Raw genomic sequence first — 19,408 nt, 5'->3', positions numbered from 1 at the left:
CCTGTGTCACCGAATCAACAGCAGCAGCAGCAGCAGTACGTAAGCCCTTTAGCCAAACTGTCGTCGTCGTCGCCGTCGTCGTCGTCGTGTTGCATTTCTTACGTTCACTTTCAGGCCCATCGACGAGAGAGCGTGCGGCGGTGGCGGCCATGAACGAGATATGCGCACCCGGGCATCAAATCGCCGGGACTCTGCGACGCCTACAAGCAAACTCTCACTGGCTTTACCACCACCACATTAACCGTTGGAGAGTTCGTTCGGTGGATCTGGAGCAAAAGTTGGTATAAATTGGACCAAAATTTGAAGACAAAATATTTTCGAGAGTATTTCGTGAATCGCAGAGACAATTTAATGGCCCATTTGTTGAACTATGTCCTAAGAATTGGGTCTACAAGTAGGGATTAGAGACTAGGAACTGCTTGGTCTGAACACTGATGGAATGTTGAGAATTCGTTTGGATCCTAGAGAATTCTTGAGAATTACAACATTCCTATAGGTATAACAGAGTTCTCCCTCGTGTGCATCTTATTGGTCATACTTGATTGATACTTGAGATCGTATAGAGACTGCGGTCTAGAGTTCCGGAAGTTACAAATTCCACTGCCGGTGAGAATGCGACACCACCACATGGGAAGATGTATCAACAACCACAAAAACAATGATGAACAAAGCGGGTCACAAGTCCTGTCGCCGTCTACTGCCACGCACGTGTTCGGTACGCTACTACAAACAAAGTGCAAAGGGCGTGCGTACAACTTGACTAGCTCTTCTCCTCCAAACTCTGTAAGGTGTGATCTCACTCGATGGCCGTCGGCCCCATAAAGGCATTTTGAGGTATTGAGTAGTAGCACACACTATTGACTGCGTCCAAGACGTTGACACACAATCCGCGAAAACACATCAACCAACAACCACCATCAGACCATGCGCGCTTTTCCGTACTTTTTTAAATGAGTTTTACCTTCTCAAGGTCACCAAATGGTGAGGGTACTGAGGGGTACAACAGCACCACCACATTGCGGGCGATACGCGCGCGCATGCCTAACGAATGAGACACTACTCACCCCGGGGTAGGGTCCATTACCATTAGACGAAAGGCGATCGAGGGGAATATTGTGTGCGGATTGCATAAAATGAATGTTGACCAAAGTGTACTGTGAGGTTTCGCGGGCGACGCGCGACGTGCGCCCGACACAAACGCCTATGGAGGAGCCGCCACCGACACAACGCGCATCATCCTCTCTGCTGAATAATGAATGAGAGGAAGGAAATGGCACCGGCCGTCCCCGCATAGTACATCGGTCCGCCGAAAAGTTGGAAGGTGCGTGACGCGACTTGAGCTTGAGAGGGCCAGGCCAAATAGACCAACACAGCTGTGATGATGATTGTTGTTGTTTTGCCTCTTTAAAGGAACTAGGTCTATAGGTAATACCTACTACTTACTGGCACCATGATCGCGGGATATACTCTATATAAAAGCTACTCCCTGGATATTCACACTGGAGGAAGCAATGAGTTCCAGAGGGAACTACAGCTAACTAGTAGACGTAGTAGCAGTAGTACTACGTCAACAATGTGCGGCAATGCCAGCTAAGGCGTAGTAACAACCACACAATGGAGCCCACCACCAGGTGCTGGTGCTTAACAGGTAATGGGCTGCTACCTCACTTCGTTGGCTATTAATTGTACTTTACTCCGGTTGGGGAGGGTTTTGCATACGATACGAGGATTGCAAGTGGCGGAAAAAGGGAGAGAGACAGAGTGTTGTGTGCTAACTTCACACTTCGCGCGCGTTGCGTGACTTTGAATAATTACTTCGAAATCATCAACGACGACTGTGAGGTGATCGGTGGTGGATCAACGACTGCGTTACACACCCCAACGGCTGCCCTCTCGCTGCATCCGTAACACACACACGCACGTGCGCAATGGAGAAACCCTTAGTGCGCGCGCGCTCTTGGATATCTCTCAATGCGCACGTTGCACGAATTATGAGTCGATCGCGGGATGGTGGTTAGTTCCAACAAAACTCATCCACAAAACCAATATGACTAACTGTCTACAACAAAAAAAAACTGCTACTTGGAGGCGATAGTTATATCATGAGTTTCCCATACAAGGAGTTACGTCAAGATGCTTCCGAACGCTCAAGTTTGCTACCCCTGCGCACTAGTCCTGGAATTGTTGCAGACATTGTTGTTTCTTCACCCTTCACGGTAGATAAGTGGCACGCGTGTCCGGAATACGAGATCTGCATCAAAAGGAAGTAATTGAGCGCGCTCGTTTTTATTGGCACTTCGCCAGACGATACTTCTGTGCCGGCTGCTGCTCTCCCTCAAGAGACTGTTGTGTGCGCCGAACAATGCCCACCACCATCATTTTGACCAGGATATCTCGCTCTCCTCTCTCCAGGTCCGGAGGAAAGTTCCATTGCAAAACTTGTTCATGTTACATATCTCTTCCCACGATGCGCCGCACCGACAACAAGAGTTTTGTGTAGGAAGTCCCCGCGCAGTACGGCGGCTGCTATACGCAGTAGTAACGCTGTTGCTATAACTTCCTGGCTGGCTGGCTGAGAGTCGACGGCCCCCGCACACACAGCGTGATAGATGCCAATTCACAACAGCACAGAGCCGGGCTGGCTTTCTGCCACCAATTGGTATCCGCAATCGCGTGTACACACTGGAGGTCTCTTGTGTTACACACCACAAGAGGATATAGAGTGTGGCGTAGCGGCGGCTATCTGCCTTAAAAGGACCACAACCGAGCGCGACAGACAACACATTTAATTAAGCATGACAGTAGCCGGCCAGTCAGCCAGTTAAGACGATGTTGATTATGCTCTTCTTATGTTGCACGTACGCGCATACTCTGTATGGCGGCAAACGAGAGCCGGACACACGCAGCACAGCACGGCATGAGGTTTGCATCCGGTTTTTTTGTTGTTGTTGTTGCTTGAAGCATTTCCTCCTCTTGCAGATATGTCAGATTGGATTGTGGTGTATATATCGGGGATCTCGCTAAATACGTCTACTGGGTCGTACGACGCGTAATGAAGACATCATCGTGCAGACCATGACTACGAGATGTTGAGCAAGGACCCAAGCAACTTCTTCCACTGGAGATCCAATCGTAGGGGGTATCGATCGACGTACACTGTGTGTTGTGTATTGTTTTCTCCTTCTCAAAAACCTTTCTCTCTCTCCCTCTTTTGCGCACTTCATCAGGATACGAGCATCTTTTGCGGTCTAGACTTGGATAAACATTATTCGCAACTGGAGTACACAAACTCTCTTTTTCTCTGTCTCAAGCCTGGTCTCAGACGACCGCAGAGAGTCTCGACGACCACAGTGGTATTCGAAAACGGACTCCATAGTTTTCTTCAAGACAATCAAAAGACCGAGTCTGAGGGGGTTTGGTAGCCCCCGAACCCCGCGCGCGCCGCCTCAAGGTTACACAACAACGCAACATAATGAAAATGACAATTTGAATCTCAAAAAGTCATTATATGGCGCAGGCGCCTCACGGCAAGATAGACAGACAGACAGACGGACGGAGACGGATAGAGAGAGGAGGAGATTCGCTACACTTTTAGCTCCGGTATGAATTCAAAATCCTCCACAGTTCCCTGTCTCTCTCGTCGTCCACTGCTACTCTCCTCCCGCCTTTTATATCAACAAAAGCGCTGGTGAGGTGTGCCGCTGCTTCATAGGACTCGAGACTCCTCCTCGGCCACAAACAGCGGTGAATACGGTGGTGAAGTATCAATAAATGAAAAATGAGGCCTTCACTTTACCAGGGGACGGCCGAGGCCGGGGCCGAGTAAGCGCCGGGAGGTACGTACGCGTATGGTCAGTGGTCAAGCCGGTTGCGGGCTCGAGATAGTGACATTGAGAGGGGAAAGCGCAAGAGAAGCACACACGCACGCTACCCCCTATTACCTAACACTCCTCCTCGAAGTCTTGGCGACCTCCGGAGGAGGAGGGACAGCAGCAGCACGTGTGGTGTGTGTCTCGGGAGGTGGAGGAGTTCCACGGAGATTGCAGACCACCACCGACCACATCACACCGACTATCTCTGTCTATGTCTCTCTCTCTGCTCCGTGACTCCACGTTATAGCCGCTATAGTGTTGTATTGAAGAGGGGGGGCTGCTGGCTGCCAAGCTATTCCGCCATCCTAGGCGCAGATGTGGCCCCACGTCCTCTTCTCCTCTTCAACCTTCTTCTTCTTCTTCTTCTGCTTCTGAGATGAAGGAGGAGGAGGAGAGTACACTCCCCGAAAACGAGTTATGGAGACTGCCGCGCACCACTTATGCGCACACTTCTCTTCTCTTCTTCTCCTCTTTCTCTCTACAAGTTCAGTGTATGTGACACACCTCGACGACCCTCACCCTGCGCCTCACTAGCTAACTGCTGCTGCTGGAGTCTGGTCTGGGGTCTACACAACAACTACGCATCCGACGAGTGATCTTCCGAAGAGTCAAGGCGTACATACACACCAGATCGGGGGGTACTACTACCGCGCAACAACAACATCAACAACAGAGAGCATCCCATCATTGTAGTGGTGCGCGTGAGGAGAGCAACCAGTCTCTTCTCCTCACACGCGCTCAGTCAGTGTCATGATTTCGCTTTCGATCGCTCCACCTTCCTCCAGCAGCTCCAGCAGCTCCACCACACAACTCAAGGAAAGTTGTATAATTGGCGGAAAGTGAAAGAAGGAAAGAAGGCCAGCAGTAAGAGTGAGGAACCATAGCGAGACGGAAGACGTACTATTAGATCACGGAGGTGGAGGATCGTCGAGCCTTTTTGCCGGCATGATGGCGCGCGTAGACGCGTCCATAGTGGTGGTGGAAGTGGAATTTAGGTTTCCATCATCATCATCATCAGCAACAACTACGGCGGCGGCGGCGCGGCGGTCATACCCATCATGCCACATTCGCGCACAATTAACCTCCGAAGGATGGCTGGATGGATGGATGATTGGCATGCAAATCAGAGCGAGGTTCTCGCCGGAGATTCAGAGGAGAGAGAGAGAGAGACTCCCTCGTAGTAGCACGCGAGATCCAAGATACGTATTGTTTTTGACGCACGCGGGGGGGGGAATCTTCGTTTAAGATTCAAAAGATTGCGAGGAGGGGAGTAGTAAAGGGGGGTTTTTTATGCGTAGGAGTCATCGTCGCCATCGTAGGTCTCCGCTCTGGAGTGACTCCACACCACCGGGGCCTCAATATATGAGTATCTGCTGTATATCTCGTGTAAATGGTACATTTCAATCATCTACGAGCGGCGGCAAACACGCAGAGAGATCCCCACCACTCCCTTCGTAGGTCTGGTGGTCCCTCCCCCTGGGGGCCACCACAAAGTACACGCACAAAGCTCGCCTTTCATCCGGGATCTTTTCCCCCCTATCTTCTTTGGAACAGACGAAGGCATACACGTCTGTGTCTTGACGTCTTGTTGGTGGTGCGCGGTATTTAGCAACCAAGATCCAAAACGACAACGTAGGTCGGGGTCTTCTGGAGCTGCGCGCAGTCGAGAGTATCACAAACTCTACGCACGAAAGTGCGCTCAAGTACATTCTGGTCCATTCTTGAGACTTGAGAAACTCAGTTCCCGGGAGCCACTTCACCACAACTAGTATTTCGTGGTTCTACAGAACTTGCAACGCCACATAGACAGACTTGACTGGTTCTGGGGCTTGGATAAGTCTAAAGTCCCCCCGCGTCCGCACTCAGATGATGTGCAGAGGAGATAAATTGTTGTGACCATAAAGGCAATGGACGGACAGGCGGCAACCATTTCTCATTGGAAGAGGTGGTCTGCGCGGTCAACTACTACTGGTGCGTGTAACCGAGCCGATGTGGAGCAGCGCTCTTTGAACTGCCATCAACAGTCCTCCCCTCCTTCTCATCCTTCTCCTCTCTGCCATCGGATATACAGTAGGTAGTGCGCTTCAAGCACCAGTCCACATTTTGCGCTCTTTCCTCGCTACTGCTGCTGCTGCTCGACAAACTGTGACGTAAACACAGCGCGCAGAGGAAGCAACAGACAGAAACTGGCCACTAGCTGCTGCTGGCCACGGGAGGTGGTCCCACCACCAGAGGGATCTCTGGTGAATGACTAGTTTTTTTTTTTTTTGAATCATAATTTCGTTTTTTAATGTTATGTTATTTATGCAACAGCAAAGACCCCCACAGCGTGCGCGCACCAGCGTGTGTGTGTGTTTATGGGGAGTACACAACGCAGCTCGCGTGTGATGATGATGATGATGATGATGATGGCCGCAAAGAGAGACTCCTCATCGCATCGCAAAACTTGCCCTCTCAATATCTCGTTCCCCGTCTCTCTCTCTCTCTCGTTCTTTCTGTTTATGTTATCAAGCGAACGTAGCAAGATAGAGAGTGCGAGAGGGGCAGAGGTGCAAAGCACGTTCCCCGTTCCCCACTCAGAGACGGCAGAAGATCGCATCGAGCGCCAGAGTACACGCCAAGAGGGTAGTAAAAGAACCGGAACCATGACGAAGAAGCCAAGTGAAGGTGAACCACCAGAAGACGCAACCAGGCAATAAGTCAAGGGGAGGGAGGGGGGTTGTAGAAGTCAAAGAAGATGAAGAAGAACAGGAAGAAGAAGCTTGGCAGCAGGTAAGTGGGTGAGCGAAATTGAAAACGAACAATTAATTTATGCAATTATGCTGGCCCGGCCGGCTTCTTCTTCTGCTTCTTTGCTGATGGGGTGTATAGTAGCAGCTCATGATCGCTCATCACCAAACCAACCACCTGTAGCAGCAACAAGAGCATCAAGTAGTACACTTTGTAGCCACCAAGTCTTCACCCCGCGCCGTCTGTTTCCTCTTCCTCTTTCGTCTCTCTTCTTCCGCTATTATTATCAATGGAGGGGGAAGCGCGATCAAGAGTGTTGCTTCTTCCTTCCTCTCTCTCTCTCTCTCTCTCGTCCTACAGAGAACATCATGATCATCATCATAATAGTGGCTTCTTCTTCTACTTATTTCTTCCTTCTTGTTTTTCCTGGTGCGTCACTCGCTAATGCTGCGTACTAGAGAAGCTGGATACGCAACACACACAACACTACTAGCGAGCTAATCTGCGGCAGACAGAAGGTACTCTTACTTTTCATTGCGCCACTTTTGACCCGCCAACAAGAGAAAGAGACTTGGCTACTTGGCCCCTTCTTGGGTGGTGGATTTTCGGGGTTTGAGGGGGAACTATTTGCCTCCAACGACTACACTATGCCTCCCATTGAAGCACAACTGAAACTGACTAACACTCCTATAGACCACCCCCTTGACGAGTTTTTTCCACGAGTTTTCCGAATTGCAAGCGAAAGGGAAATGGCGATGGCGCGAAATGTTCCCTCCCACCAAAAACCAAAAAAAAAAAAAAACAGCTGCGTGCGGGGGCGTGGGAAGTAGCGTGAAGGAAAGTAAACGCATTTCCCTCCTCAACTCACTCACATCCCCTCTGACGACTTCCGCAAAACTCCACTACAGGGAGGTGGTTGGTTACTACAATTGACTTCGCAACCTCCCTCCAAGAGGAGTTGAAGAGAAAGGAAGTCTTCCCCCCAATTTAACGGCATTGTCTGCGCTTCTCCGCACGCACTGTGCGTGGTGGTGGTGGCCGCCGTCGAAGAGCAGATCCCAGAGCTGCAGACTGGTGGTGGTTAGATAATCTTCCGCTTTTTTCTCGTCTCCGAACCCAAGAGGAGTCCAGCAGATGATGACGATTTTGGTTGTGCAACATCTTTTTGGTTACTGAGACCTCCGACGAAGACACTTCTCCCGAAAAACAAAAAAGAAAAAGGCTCCAAAAGTTCCGGACGAGTACAGCAACAAGTTTCTGAGGAAGTACAAAAATTGCGTCAAGTCCCGGACCTCACCTACTAATAGAAGCATATAGAGGCAGCATAGGAATGTAATACTCTCTACAGAGGGGTGTTTGTGCCTAAAGATCACCTGTTGTTAGGGTGCTGCGTCTATACCGATCGGAACTGGAGTTATGTCAGCAGAAGTGCAAAGAGGGAACAACAACACCAAGCACCACCACCTCAAGCGCACCTTTTCGATTCCTCTTTCCCTCTGTCGTGATGACCTGGGAACGGAGCAGTTTATGTCAAGAAGTTCCCCCTTTATTTTTCCACGCACCACCACCAACACCACCACAAGCTATTGGGGGTTGGGAAAATTCTGTTTTGGGGTGGCGGCTGCTATTCCAGGGGGTCTGTGTCTCCTAATATGGGTGCGCCCTTCACCCCTCAACCGATATTGGAGGGGACGGTTGGATGGATGATGATATTGTCCAAGGTCCCGGTCCCGGGATCCCGGACGTTTTCCCATTTTCTCATTGTGACTCCCCCAGGGAGAGGTTCAGGGGACGTTGTTGTGTTGTAACAATATCTCTCTTTCTTTCTTTTTTTATTAAGGTAGAAGCGAGCATTCGCACACTGCTACCAGCATAATAACGTAGTCCACTAACAGATAGAGAGAGAATGCTTATTATGCTTCCGCCTTTTCTCTGCTAAGAGCGCCCCCAGAGACCACACCACCATCCATATTGGAACACGAATGAATCTGGAAATTGGTAGAGGAGGGCGCAAAGGGACCCGCATCATTATCACTCTGTAATCGGTCCACCAACCAGCGGCCACGGAGCGAGCGAGTTTTATGATTTCTGATCCGTGACTTGCGCCGCGCCAGAGGGAGCGTCACCACCACTCGTTCTCTTTCCCTCTGCCACCAGCATAGAACGTTGCGTCGTGCGTGTGTGACCTTGTAGTTATCATCATCATCATCGTCGTCGTCGCGCAACATGGAAAAAACTGTTGAACCGCTGCTGCTTCTGTTCTGGAGTTCAGTTGCTTCTGTAACGAACCGGTCTATCACGCAGAGAACTCTCTTCTCGGTGGTGCCTGGTGCGATCCTCACTCACACACACACGCACTCGTTGAAACTGCAGCAGCGCGTGTAAAAAAAACGCTGTGCGCGAGCACTAGTACCGCCTAAAGTATGGTTGGTAAAAACATTAAAAATTCACAAAAACAACCAACATCCGTCGTGTGTGTCCGCGTGTCCCCCCCCCAACCGACCGACCGACCGACCGGCCGGCAGTGGTCACAGCAAGAACAACAGCAACAGCAACAACGCAAACAACAACAACCGAGCCCTCGACTTCCGCCCCAAAACATGGTGGCGGCGATGGCTCTCTGCAAAAAGTGCCCCCCCTATTGGAGGGCAGGCAAGAGAAGGCCACCCCACCAGTAGGTGGTGGTGGTGGTGGTGGTAGTGTTCTTTCTAGCAAAAAAAAATCTAATCAATGCTAATGAGCGGACCCCTCGGCGCTCGGCGATGCGTCAGAACCGGGCGCGATGATGGTGCCATCAGACCAACACCATCACCAGAGCATGACACACACTTTCAGGGGTGGGGGGTGGGGGGGGACTTCTTTCTTGGACTGACTGAGAGACCTTTGCTTCGTGCAGAGCAAAAAGTGGCGCCCAAGTAATAGAATCGGACCAAAGAACCCTCCTCTCTATGGCGTCGTCGTCGTCGTTGTCGTTGTTTTATCCATCTCACCACCTCTTCTTCTCCACCATCAACGTTACACACACGAGCAGCAACAGCCGGTCAGTAGTAATGGTCACTGCTGACTGCTGCTGCTGACCGACCAGATGATTTGTGGTGATTTTAAATCAAGAGCAATTAATATTGATGTCCGCAACAACTCTACGAAGAGGAGTTGTGCCACTGGAGAAGTGCCCTCTTCTTCTGCTGGCGCTCGTTGGACTTGGAGCTGTATTGGGTCAACCAATACACACCGCTCTCTCTCTCTACGACGACACGCACTATGACCGATGGTAGGATTTATAATTTTTGGCGGAACACTACGAAGAAGCGCACTCTTGGCGTGTCCATCTCGTGGTTGATGAGGGCGCCAACGTCCACCAGCCTGCGCCGGGGCCAGTGCACTAGGAAGACGACGACGACGACGACACAATTGGAGGATTCAATTTCTGTTCATTGAAGCCAATTTGTGTGACTTAAAGAGAAGGCACTCGGCCGGATTGCGTCAAACGAACGAACAAGCGCGCACCGTGGCACCATCATCATCATCATCATGACGTCGAGAAACGACCCACTCTGCCTAGAACACAGATCGCAACACACACACAGGGACAGACACTTGCGACACACAACACAACATGCTGTTGTCGTTGACTTAGAATCGTGCTCTACATATCTGGGGGGGGGGGGGGCCTCTCTTGTCAGAAACGCGACAATTGACGCGAACAAAGATCCATCATGAGGCGTATAGAAGTCGATCTCTCTCTTTTTCCACGATCTCCCCAATGGTTGATCCCTTCTCATGGTCAGATCGTGATAGGAGACTCCCGAAAGTACCTTTTTTTTCTTCCGAGAACGAAGTTGATCCCAAAAACTAGTAGAGTGTATTCCGGGAAACATGAGCCCCCTTACAGAACCAGGTTGTGGTTTGAGGACTTCTTCTCCTGCTTCAATCACTAGCCCCTAACAAGAGAAGGAGGTACGTGATGCGATCGCATTTCCGGGAACAGTCTATACCCCGCTTGGTCTATAAATCATGCTTCATTTCTGCCCAGCACTCGAATAGGTGTTCCTTCGTTCCCGAGAGCGCTGGACATACGCACGCGACCAAGGGGCCAACAGAAAAGAGAAAACCCATGATTATTAGCTAACATTCGATCAGCAGCAGCTCCAGCAGCTGCACCAACAAGAAGCAAGTACACACACTTGCTGCACTACCTCGTGGTACTACCAGTCGAGAGTCCAGTCGATCGATCTCTTGTGACTGCGATCACCGCGGCTACTACTGCTGGAGGGCTCCGGGAAAATTGGAGCGATCGATCGGGCGCGCATCTCGCAACCAGCAAGGAGGGGATGCTGATGGGGGTGGCGGAAAAAGCGAAAACAAAATCATTAAACTAATAACACAACCTTCCACGGTCAGCTCCTCGCAGGCCAATAAGGGGGGCCCCAAGAGAGCTCTCGCTCGTGGAGTCGCGTCGATTGCTATCCTTTCGCGGATCGCTCTCGATCGCCTGGTTCCCTCCTTCCTCCCAGGGCCGTCGTCGTCGTCGTCGTCGTCGCATATATATTTTGTCGCAAAACCCTCCGGCACCACACCTCTGAACGATTCGCTCTCTTTCTCTCTCTCTCAAAAGTGAGGATCAAAGTGATATGTCGGAGGCGGAAGGGAGCTGGTGGTGGCAGCGCGTTCGAGTACTTTTCGCCGTGAAACTGTGGCTGCTGGCGGGGTTAGTGGAAGGTGGAGGGGGGGATGTAGTATTTTGCCTCTCAACCAGACCCCATCCAGCACGGGGGCCCGTCCATACGATCCACGGTCCCCCGGTCGCGGGCGCGCGCGCAGAAAGCAGTGAAAGTTATGACTTATTTGCTGGGACCCACCGTACTGCTCGGAGGGCAGGAGGGCAGGAGAAGGAGGTGGAGGACCCACAACACACCTTCCGCCTTGCTGCTGCCACCCTCTCTTCTTCTGCCCCCTCAAAAATCGTATGCAAATGACAGTTTCTCTCTCTCTCTCTCTCGACGACGATCTGTGTCGGTCGATGGATCTCCAGGTGTGTGCGCGTGCGTGTGTGCACCTCGGTTGGTTGCTTTGATTCCCTTTTTTTTTTGCAGCCCAACCAGCGCCACTGAAAAAGCCTTGAGCCGATGATTTCATGGAGACGAAAACAGGAACAGGAGATCTTGTTCACACACCACATCCTTAACCCTTTTGTGCGCACCCACACACTCACACTCACTCTTATCGACGTATGATAGCGGGATGATTGAAGGACAACTTACCTTTCGTAGAAACTCTCCAAACTCGTACTGTGCTGGCGTGCTGTGCATGATCGCAGTCGACATGTTGGCTTCTCTCTCTACTAGCTGCTGCTGCAGGAAATTGTTTCCTCCGGTTTCGGTTCGTGTTTGCGAGGATTTTTGTTTCTCAAAGGACTGACCGTTTTACTTGTTTTCGAAAATGTTCCACCAACGCTCTTGTCGATCGAGTAAGAGCCCCAAAACCAACACTTTACACCAGGATTATCAACACATTTGTCGATCGATCTCGCACACTCTCCCAGGACCACACACCACGGGGACGATGATCAAGCAGGCGCTACTACTTGCGGTGCGCCTTTTTCCCGAACACACACGCGCACTCCTTTTCTCGATTTTACGTTGAGCCCACTGGTACACTACGGGAGAACTTTGATGATAAAAACCGATCAGAACACACAATACCGTGGATGCGTGGCGTTAAAAAGAGGGTTGAGCAAATTCACACTCGAAGCACGCGGCACGACACACACAGGATACACTCCCGGGTCGGGGTGATGATATGCACACAACACAATCGCTGGATGATGATTCCTACTACTTCTTCTTCGCACACTCGCGTCGTCGTCGTCGTCGTCGATTAAATTGATTAATTTTTCGCTCCCTTTCTGCGCTCTCGCTAGGAACCGGAAGGAGCTACGTAATTCGATTGGTAAAGGAATTGAGACCGGGCGGACACACCGAAAATGCTCACTACTTTTCACACACCGCGCACTACTACTGTGGCTGCTGCGTTTTTTGCTGCACTTTTCGTTTTGTCGCGCTGCCTCCGCTTTGTTCTCTAAATCCGTGGTAGGCCGTTGCTGTTGCTGCTGCTGCTGGTACGTCTTTCCGAATGCTGCGACACACCACACGCTCGTTGATATGGCGTTGAGGTGTGCGATTTTTGCAGCGACTTGCGTGCGCGCGTAGGCGTGTGTGTTCCGCGGGGGTAGAGAGCTGGCCAGGCAAAAAAAAGACACGGCCACCAAAACGGAGACGGACAGGACACACGGCAGGCAGTAGCAATAACGGGGTGGTACAGGTACACGCGAATGCCGGGACTGCTGCTATCTGTTGAGAGAGAAAGAGAAACAGAGAGGTGTGGAGTGAGTAAAGGAGGTATATATTAATTTCTGCTGCATCATGAGGCGATGATAACGTGTTTCAACCTGTTCCGCGATAATACTTACACTTGGCAGAGGGTCGTTGGATCCGTCTTTTGAACCTTAAAAATGTCGTTTAACTGCTCTCACAAACCACCGGAGAAGGGTTTGCACAAACGAACAACAACACCGCGGTGCTTGGACTTGTTGGCAGAAGTAGAAGACGAAGAGGTTGACAAAACTGCGCGCGCGCTCACACACGACTTTAACCACCAACCACACACGCACTCGTTGTTGTTTTGGGGGGCGGTTCAAAGGATTTCTTGCACACAGCGCGCTGCTGCTTGTCGCTTTCTTGTCTATTGTTTCTCTCAGTTTGTTTCAGACTTTTTACGTCACCGTAACAATTCTGCCGTAATAACTGGTTTTGCTGGACGCACTCCGGAATCACGCGTAGCCCTTTCTTCTTGGATCACACTTTTCCCGATTCCGAACTTGCTTTTTCGCTGCTGCTGCTGCTGCTGCTACTCGCTGCTCGAGGTCCGCTCCGCGCTGAGGTTTTTTCGTGTTTGCGAGATCGGGCCCGGTTCGGCTGGAGATCGACCTCACAGCGGCTAGATCGCACCCCGAACTCGAACCGAACTCGAGCCGAACTCCACCACCACCAGCGCCCTGAGCAAGCGGCGTTTACACGGTGCACGGGTGAAAGTAACACGAAGCTGTGTGTTCTTTGTTTAATGCACTAATTTATGAAAAGATGCACTGAAATAAGTTACTTGTTTTAATACATTTTTGTAGCACCGCAGACCTACCTGCGTTTTTGTCATTTGAATACAATTTGAATGGTTGCGATTCGAGATTGCGCTCCGTGTAAACGCAGCTTAAGCGGTGTTCGGCTCGCCTACTATGCGTGTGTGCGTGATGGCGGGTGGTTTCTTCGTTCTGCGGCTTTTTTGTTTGCAAACTTTTTTGTTTCTAGGAAATTGCCATTAAAATGGAAGCCCTCGATATGCAATGTTTTGGAATGCTGCTGCACAATAGGAATGGTTTATCAACAAAGGTTATCGGTTAAAGGGAAATCAATAACGAACGAAACCAGCGCGCGAAAACCGAATCGCAATGAAAACGAAATGAAAAGGAGGAAATACTAAACAAGATCACGCGATCGCGCCCTGGGAGAGCGAGTGAAACAGCGCTAGATCATCTCTCTCGCTCTTGCACCGTTCGTTGTGGTGGTGGTGGGTCTTTGTTTGCATTTACCAAACGCCGGTTTTTCTTCTTTTGCTTCTTCGTCTTCTTGTTGGGGCTTTTCTTTTGCTCGATCCTTCCTCCGAAGGTGCTGTTTATGAAATTCATTAGAATCGCCCATTTAGTCAGGGGAAAGAGGGGAGGGGGACACGGATAGTAGTGTACCTGGCCGAAGATGTACACCCTCCTCATCCACCCTTGACGTCGTCGTCGTCATCACGCGGAGTCCCGTTTTACGACACTTTTTGACACCTGATGCTGTGCGTGATGGATGTAACCTAAACGGTCAGGAAAAGCGGACAGAAAAGCCGAAGGGACAGTTCTTCCTTTCTACCACCAGCCACAGCGCTGGTTACCTGAGCAGTATTACCTCAAACCCCTAGGCCCTATACCCAACGGGGGATTACATCGATATCCTGATGCCCTGCTGTACACCTGATTTGGGTCTGCGTCCTATTTTTTTTTTGCGTCCATCCGTCGAGAGGAACCCTCACATACACGCAGACGGTTTTGCTAAATAAAGAATCCCTAAAAAGTGAGACTCATTTTGAGCAAAAACCTTCCTCAGCCTTGGTGCTACCTGTTTTACGATTTTATTTTCCGTTTTTTATGCTTTTATGAGACTTAGAAGAGGGCCTCAATCGATGATGGGATGCAATTCGAATCCCAAGAGTCGACGACGAAAGCCGCGTACGTGCAAAGGGAGATCGATCAGCCGTTCCGTTTGAAACAGATGATCTGCCGGAATCTCTGTCATACGAGACCAAAAAACAAGAACAACAAGAGCAACGCCATGCCATGTTCTGAGATCGCGATATGGAGAGTTGATTACATAAAGGGAACGCACGAAGATCCTGATCCCCGTTTGGTATAAGGTTCGCTTCATCGATCGCTTGTAGCGATTCCGTCGTGCTTGGCAGGAATCACGCAACGCCAACGGCACGCCACGGAACGGAACGGAACGAAAGTACATAATATGTTTTGGAAAAAAGGGTATTTCAGGAGGAAAATAAATAAAGAAAAGAGCATGTAGAAGGGCCACATCAGGTTAGGGAACGCACGACGCATCTCGTGCATCTTGGCACTCGAACCGGTACCGGCGAAAAGAAGGAACTTCCAAAAAGCAACAAGCTCCATCGGAGAAGGAGAACGGGCTGAGAAGAGGATCCGTGGAGCCGAGAAATCCGGACAAGAACTTCGGACTAAGAAAAACAGAAAGGAAAAGAGTAACATAACACACTGGAACGAGTTCCAAAGTGGAAAAAAGGATTCTTTCCAACCACCTTCTCCACCCGCCATCCTCGACGACTCCGCCGACCGACAACGCAAACGCAGCAACAGTAGAAGGAAGGAAGGAAGCGAAGGGGAAGGCGAATGGGTGAGTTTTATGATTCTGAAATGCGCCAGGCTCCTGCGTTTGCTGGCCGCTTGACGTTCCTTTCGCCTCGCGAGAAGTTTGCGTCGTCCTTACGGCCCGTTTGGGTTTCGTTCTGTTCCTGAAACCTGTTTTTGGGTCTTCCTGTCCACTCTTCACCCACGACCAACCCTCGGTCTGCCCATTCGCCTACTCGCCGCCGTGGGCCTCTTTCTCTCTGCTACGCACGAAACATGTTTCGGTCTCTTCCTTTCCCAAAAAAAACAGCTTCTTCCAAGCATCGATGCGGCGTTCTTTTCCTGTTCTTGTTGGCTCTGGGGGTTCTTGGTCCTGCTTCTTCCACCAGCACGCAACAGGCAGAAGAGGCACATCCTGATCCAAGACGAGAAGAGAACAGCATCATCACCATCAGCAACCTAGAAGAAAGAGGGTCCCCCGAAAGCGATCTTGCGTTGCGTTGCGTTGCGACTGATCATCGTTCATCGGTCTTCTTGTGTTCCGGGCGAAGGCTAATTTAATACGCGAACGGATTCGAAATTCATGTTTTTGCCAAGCCCTAATCAGACCATTGTTTTTTTTTGGTGATGGCTGGCAGGCCTTGCCTAATTCCACTTAAAGGCAGCACCACGCGATACGCGGGACAGCGCAAAGAGCCTTGGACCCAAGGGCCAAGGCCTGCTGTTCCTGGAATTGGTTTAATCAATTCCGAACGGAACGGAGGGATGTTTGTAAACAAACGCGCAAACGCACTTTCTGGCTGAAATCGTCGTCTTTTAAGAGCTAAGATCACACACACGGGGCGATCCGGGGTCTCGGACCTTGGAACTTGCGAACATTCAAAAACAATGCCCATCGCAGTAGACGGCGGCGACGGGGCAATAAAAAAAAGGGCACGAAACAGACGAAATCGAAATCAACTAGGAAGAGGGGGGGGCCTTAACCACGCGGGATCAGAACCACGGGGAAAAAGCGCGGAGAAGGTAATTCCGCTATACAGCTCATAAATCCGCGCGGCCATAAATCGGCCGCCGCAATTCATCAGATTTTAGGTGTCGGTCGGTCCGCCAATTGGGCCCAGGTGTATGTAAACCAGCGGTGCGGTGAGCGTGTTGTGTTTTACAGCGATTTTAATGAGCTGCCACCCGCCGTTCCCGGCATCCTGCCACGACGGAGCACACACATTCCGTGGAATCAATTTTCCTGTGATTTCGTATTTTGATTGGCAATTGCCTTCCTCATTCTCACTCGCACAGGGCGGGCTGTTTCCCGTGAAAGGTGCCTGCACAAGTGCTTAACAAGTGCCTATGCCACGATCGGGCGCGATTCATGCGCGCTGAGGATTGACTTTAGTTTTGAATGAATTGACCACAATGCTGGAATTGAGGTTATTTATGAAAAAATAAAAGAAGAGACTTCTAAAAACTATTAACTGGTGAGAAGAAATAAGAGATAAGAGGACTAAAAACAAGACAAAACATTGATTAACGCTTGATCATGTCATCAATCATTGAAAGCTGTCGAAACGCTCCGATAATCTCACTTCTTAACATCCTGTGATTGCAGATTAAGCGACCCATTGCTTCATCTTCAAAGAACGTCGAGGTCCTCTAATCTGGTTTGCGATCCCGGCAGTCTAGTCCTTGCTCAAGGTGGCCTTATTAGTGGAGTGCGAAAAGCATTAGAAAAAGAAAAGGTTGATTGAAATTCGCATTGTGCAAAACCGAAATCAGCATGCTTTTCGCGTTGACCTTTTCTGTTACTGCCTCGAGTGTGAGTTCTGAAAGCGAACACATCCGCCCTCCGTGGAGGACGAACGTTGTGATGGCACGTTCTTATCAAGGACCGACGCCAGAAGGAGGTCAACAGACAAAAAAAAAGTGCCGAGAAATGGTTTAAGTAAATGACAGAATGGACCGTTCTCGGACCGTTGAAGCGAGATGATGATTGTGGCGTTCCCAATTTGGTGGCCGCAGGTCGCGCCTCACGGACATGGACTCTTGGTTCTTGGTTTTCCGTATTTCGTCGGGAGTCTCGGTGGCGAGGAACTGTACTGACTTACCAAACTCAAACAGACCGCCTTATCGGACCGCAGAAGCAGCAGCAGCAGCAGCAGCAGAAACGGAGACTCGGTTGACCGGTTGTGTCCAGTGGTGAGAGAGCTGCTGCTCAGTTGCTTATCAGTGGTACAGCACCCTGCCCGCCCCACCACCTCACGGGTATGTTATACAACCGGGTACAGCCCCGGGACCGGGAGTGATACTGATGGGTTGTGGACATTTTCAGGTCATATCATCGTCGCTAGTCCCTCGGGGTTTGGTAGCTGGGCAAGCGATGCCGATGGCAAAGGGGTCCCTTATCAGTGGTCCAGGTCCCAAGGGGTGATGGGCCGATGATGGGCCGGAGCCTGTTGTGGAGCTCCACAAATGTGTGGCGAGCTGGCGGTGTTCGGTGCTTGGTATATTCAATAAACCCAATGATCCCCAGGCTCTGTTGAGAATATATGGTTGGATCATTGAAGTTTGATTGATTTACACTCCGTATGCGTTGCACTGCTTTGGACTTGGTTTCAAACCTGGCAAGTTAAAGGAGATGCTTTACACCGTGTCCAATATATTCTCTCATACAAATTTTTGCTTGACGTTAAGCTGGGTTATGGTATATTTACAGCACCTAGCTCAAGTATCGATATTTTTCTGTTAAACTACAGTGTATACTTAGTATTTTGAGAGTTGGATTGGCTAGACGAGACTTTGTGTTTTCAAGTGAAAACTATTTGTTCTAAAGCAGTGTCATAATGTCCAAAAAGATACACTGTTGTCCAGAAACATCAAGGATGTAACAGATAACCAAAGGAACATCCCCAATTTTCAAATTGTGGCTAGTATGAAGTGCAGAGGTGGCTAATGCAAGCGCGTCAAGCTCGTTTTTATTGAAAAAGGCATAAAAATTAACTCAATGTATTAAAAAACAGTAGTTTTAGAGAAAGTGGTGAAACCTAGCTTGGAAAGATTGTAGGAGACGACGATTATGTGTTCCAGCAAGATGGAGATTTGTCCAAGACTGGTGCAGGAACAATTTAACCAGATTTGAAGCGAAGAATGAATGGTCTCCCAGTTCGCCAGATCTTAACCCACTGGACTTTTTCGGTTGGTCGTACATGTTATTAATGCCAAACGACCATAAACTGTCCAGTTTGATACAATCCAAAGCAGCGATAAATAAAATTTGAGATGAAATGCCTATGAAGGTTGTCCGTGCCGCGTGCGATGGGTTTGAGAAGCGATTGAAGCTGGTAAAAAAAGTTTGGGACGGAGTCATTTCGAAACATATTTTATAATTAATTATTATAAGTTTCTTAACAAAGAAACGCTCGGATTAAAAAAAATGGCCCATCCTTAAGGAAAATATAGACGATTGAAGTTGTATGAGAATATATTGGACACGGTTTAGTGATAGAATCTTGATAATTGACTTACTTACTTACTTATCCGGCGCTACAACCGACGAGCGGTCTTGGCCTGCCAAAGAAGATTCCTCCACCGCTCGCGATCGAGCGCCGTCGTCCTCCAAGTCGGTAGTCCTGCTATTCTGGCGTCAATGTCGATAATTGACAGTTTTTGCAAAAGTTTAAGTCTTAATTAACCCTCGGTTGGGCACCCGGGTACCTGGGTATCCATTTCAAGTTTCAGCGAAAAAATGAATGACTTCCCGTAAATATTTTTTCACGAAACTCCGGATCCCCAAAGTACAACTCATTTCACGCCGAATTGGCATCGGAATTGTTTTGATAACTAATATTTA

The 19,408-nt window shown here is 49.8% G+C and overlaps 1 protein-coding gene across 3 annotated transcripts in view; it reads right to left on the bottom strand.

Moving 5' to 3' along the window:
• The window catches only part of LOC125954270 (protein TIS11), a 449,377-nt gene that overhangs the window by 10,612 nt on the left and 419,357 nt on the right, over window positions 1–19,408 (bottom strand). For 2 of the 3 annotated variants that reach the window (XM_049684424.1, XM_049684425.1), the window contains exons 2-3: window positions 13,072–13,508; window positions 11,864–12,952 (exon numbers count right to left, since the gene is read on the bottom strand). In XM_049684424.1, coding sequence (XP_049540381.1) covers window positions 11,864–11,926 — 63 coding nt within the window. In that variant the 5' untranslated portion in view covers window positions 11,927–12,952; window positions 13,072–13,508. Of the gene's footprint in view, window positions 1–11,863; window positions 12,953–13,071; window positions 13,566–19,408 lie in introns of those variants that run through there. The other variant, XM_049684423.1, reaches the window with a different exon arrangement.

Source organism: Anopheles darlingi, chromosome 3, assembly GCF_943734745.1.
Source record: "Anopheles darlingi chromosome 3, idAnoDarlMG_H_01, whole genome shotgun sequence".
Taxonomy (NCBI): Eukaryota; Metazoa; Arthropoda; class Insecta; order Diptera; family Culicidae; genus Anopheles; species Anopheles darlingi.
The sequence above is the reverse complement of the archived record's forward strand: the minus strand, read 5'-3'. Positions and strand labels throughout refer to the sequence as shown.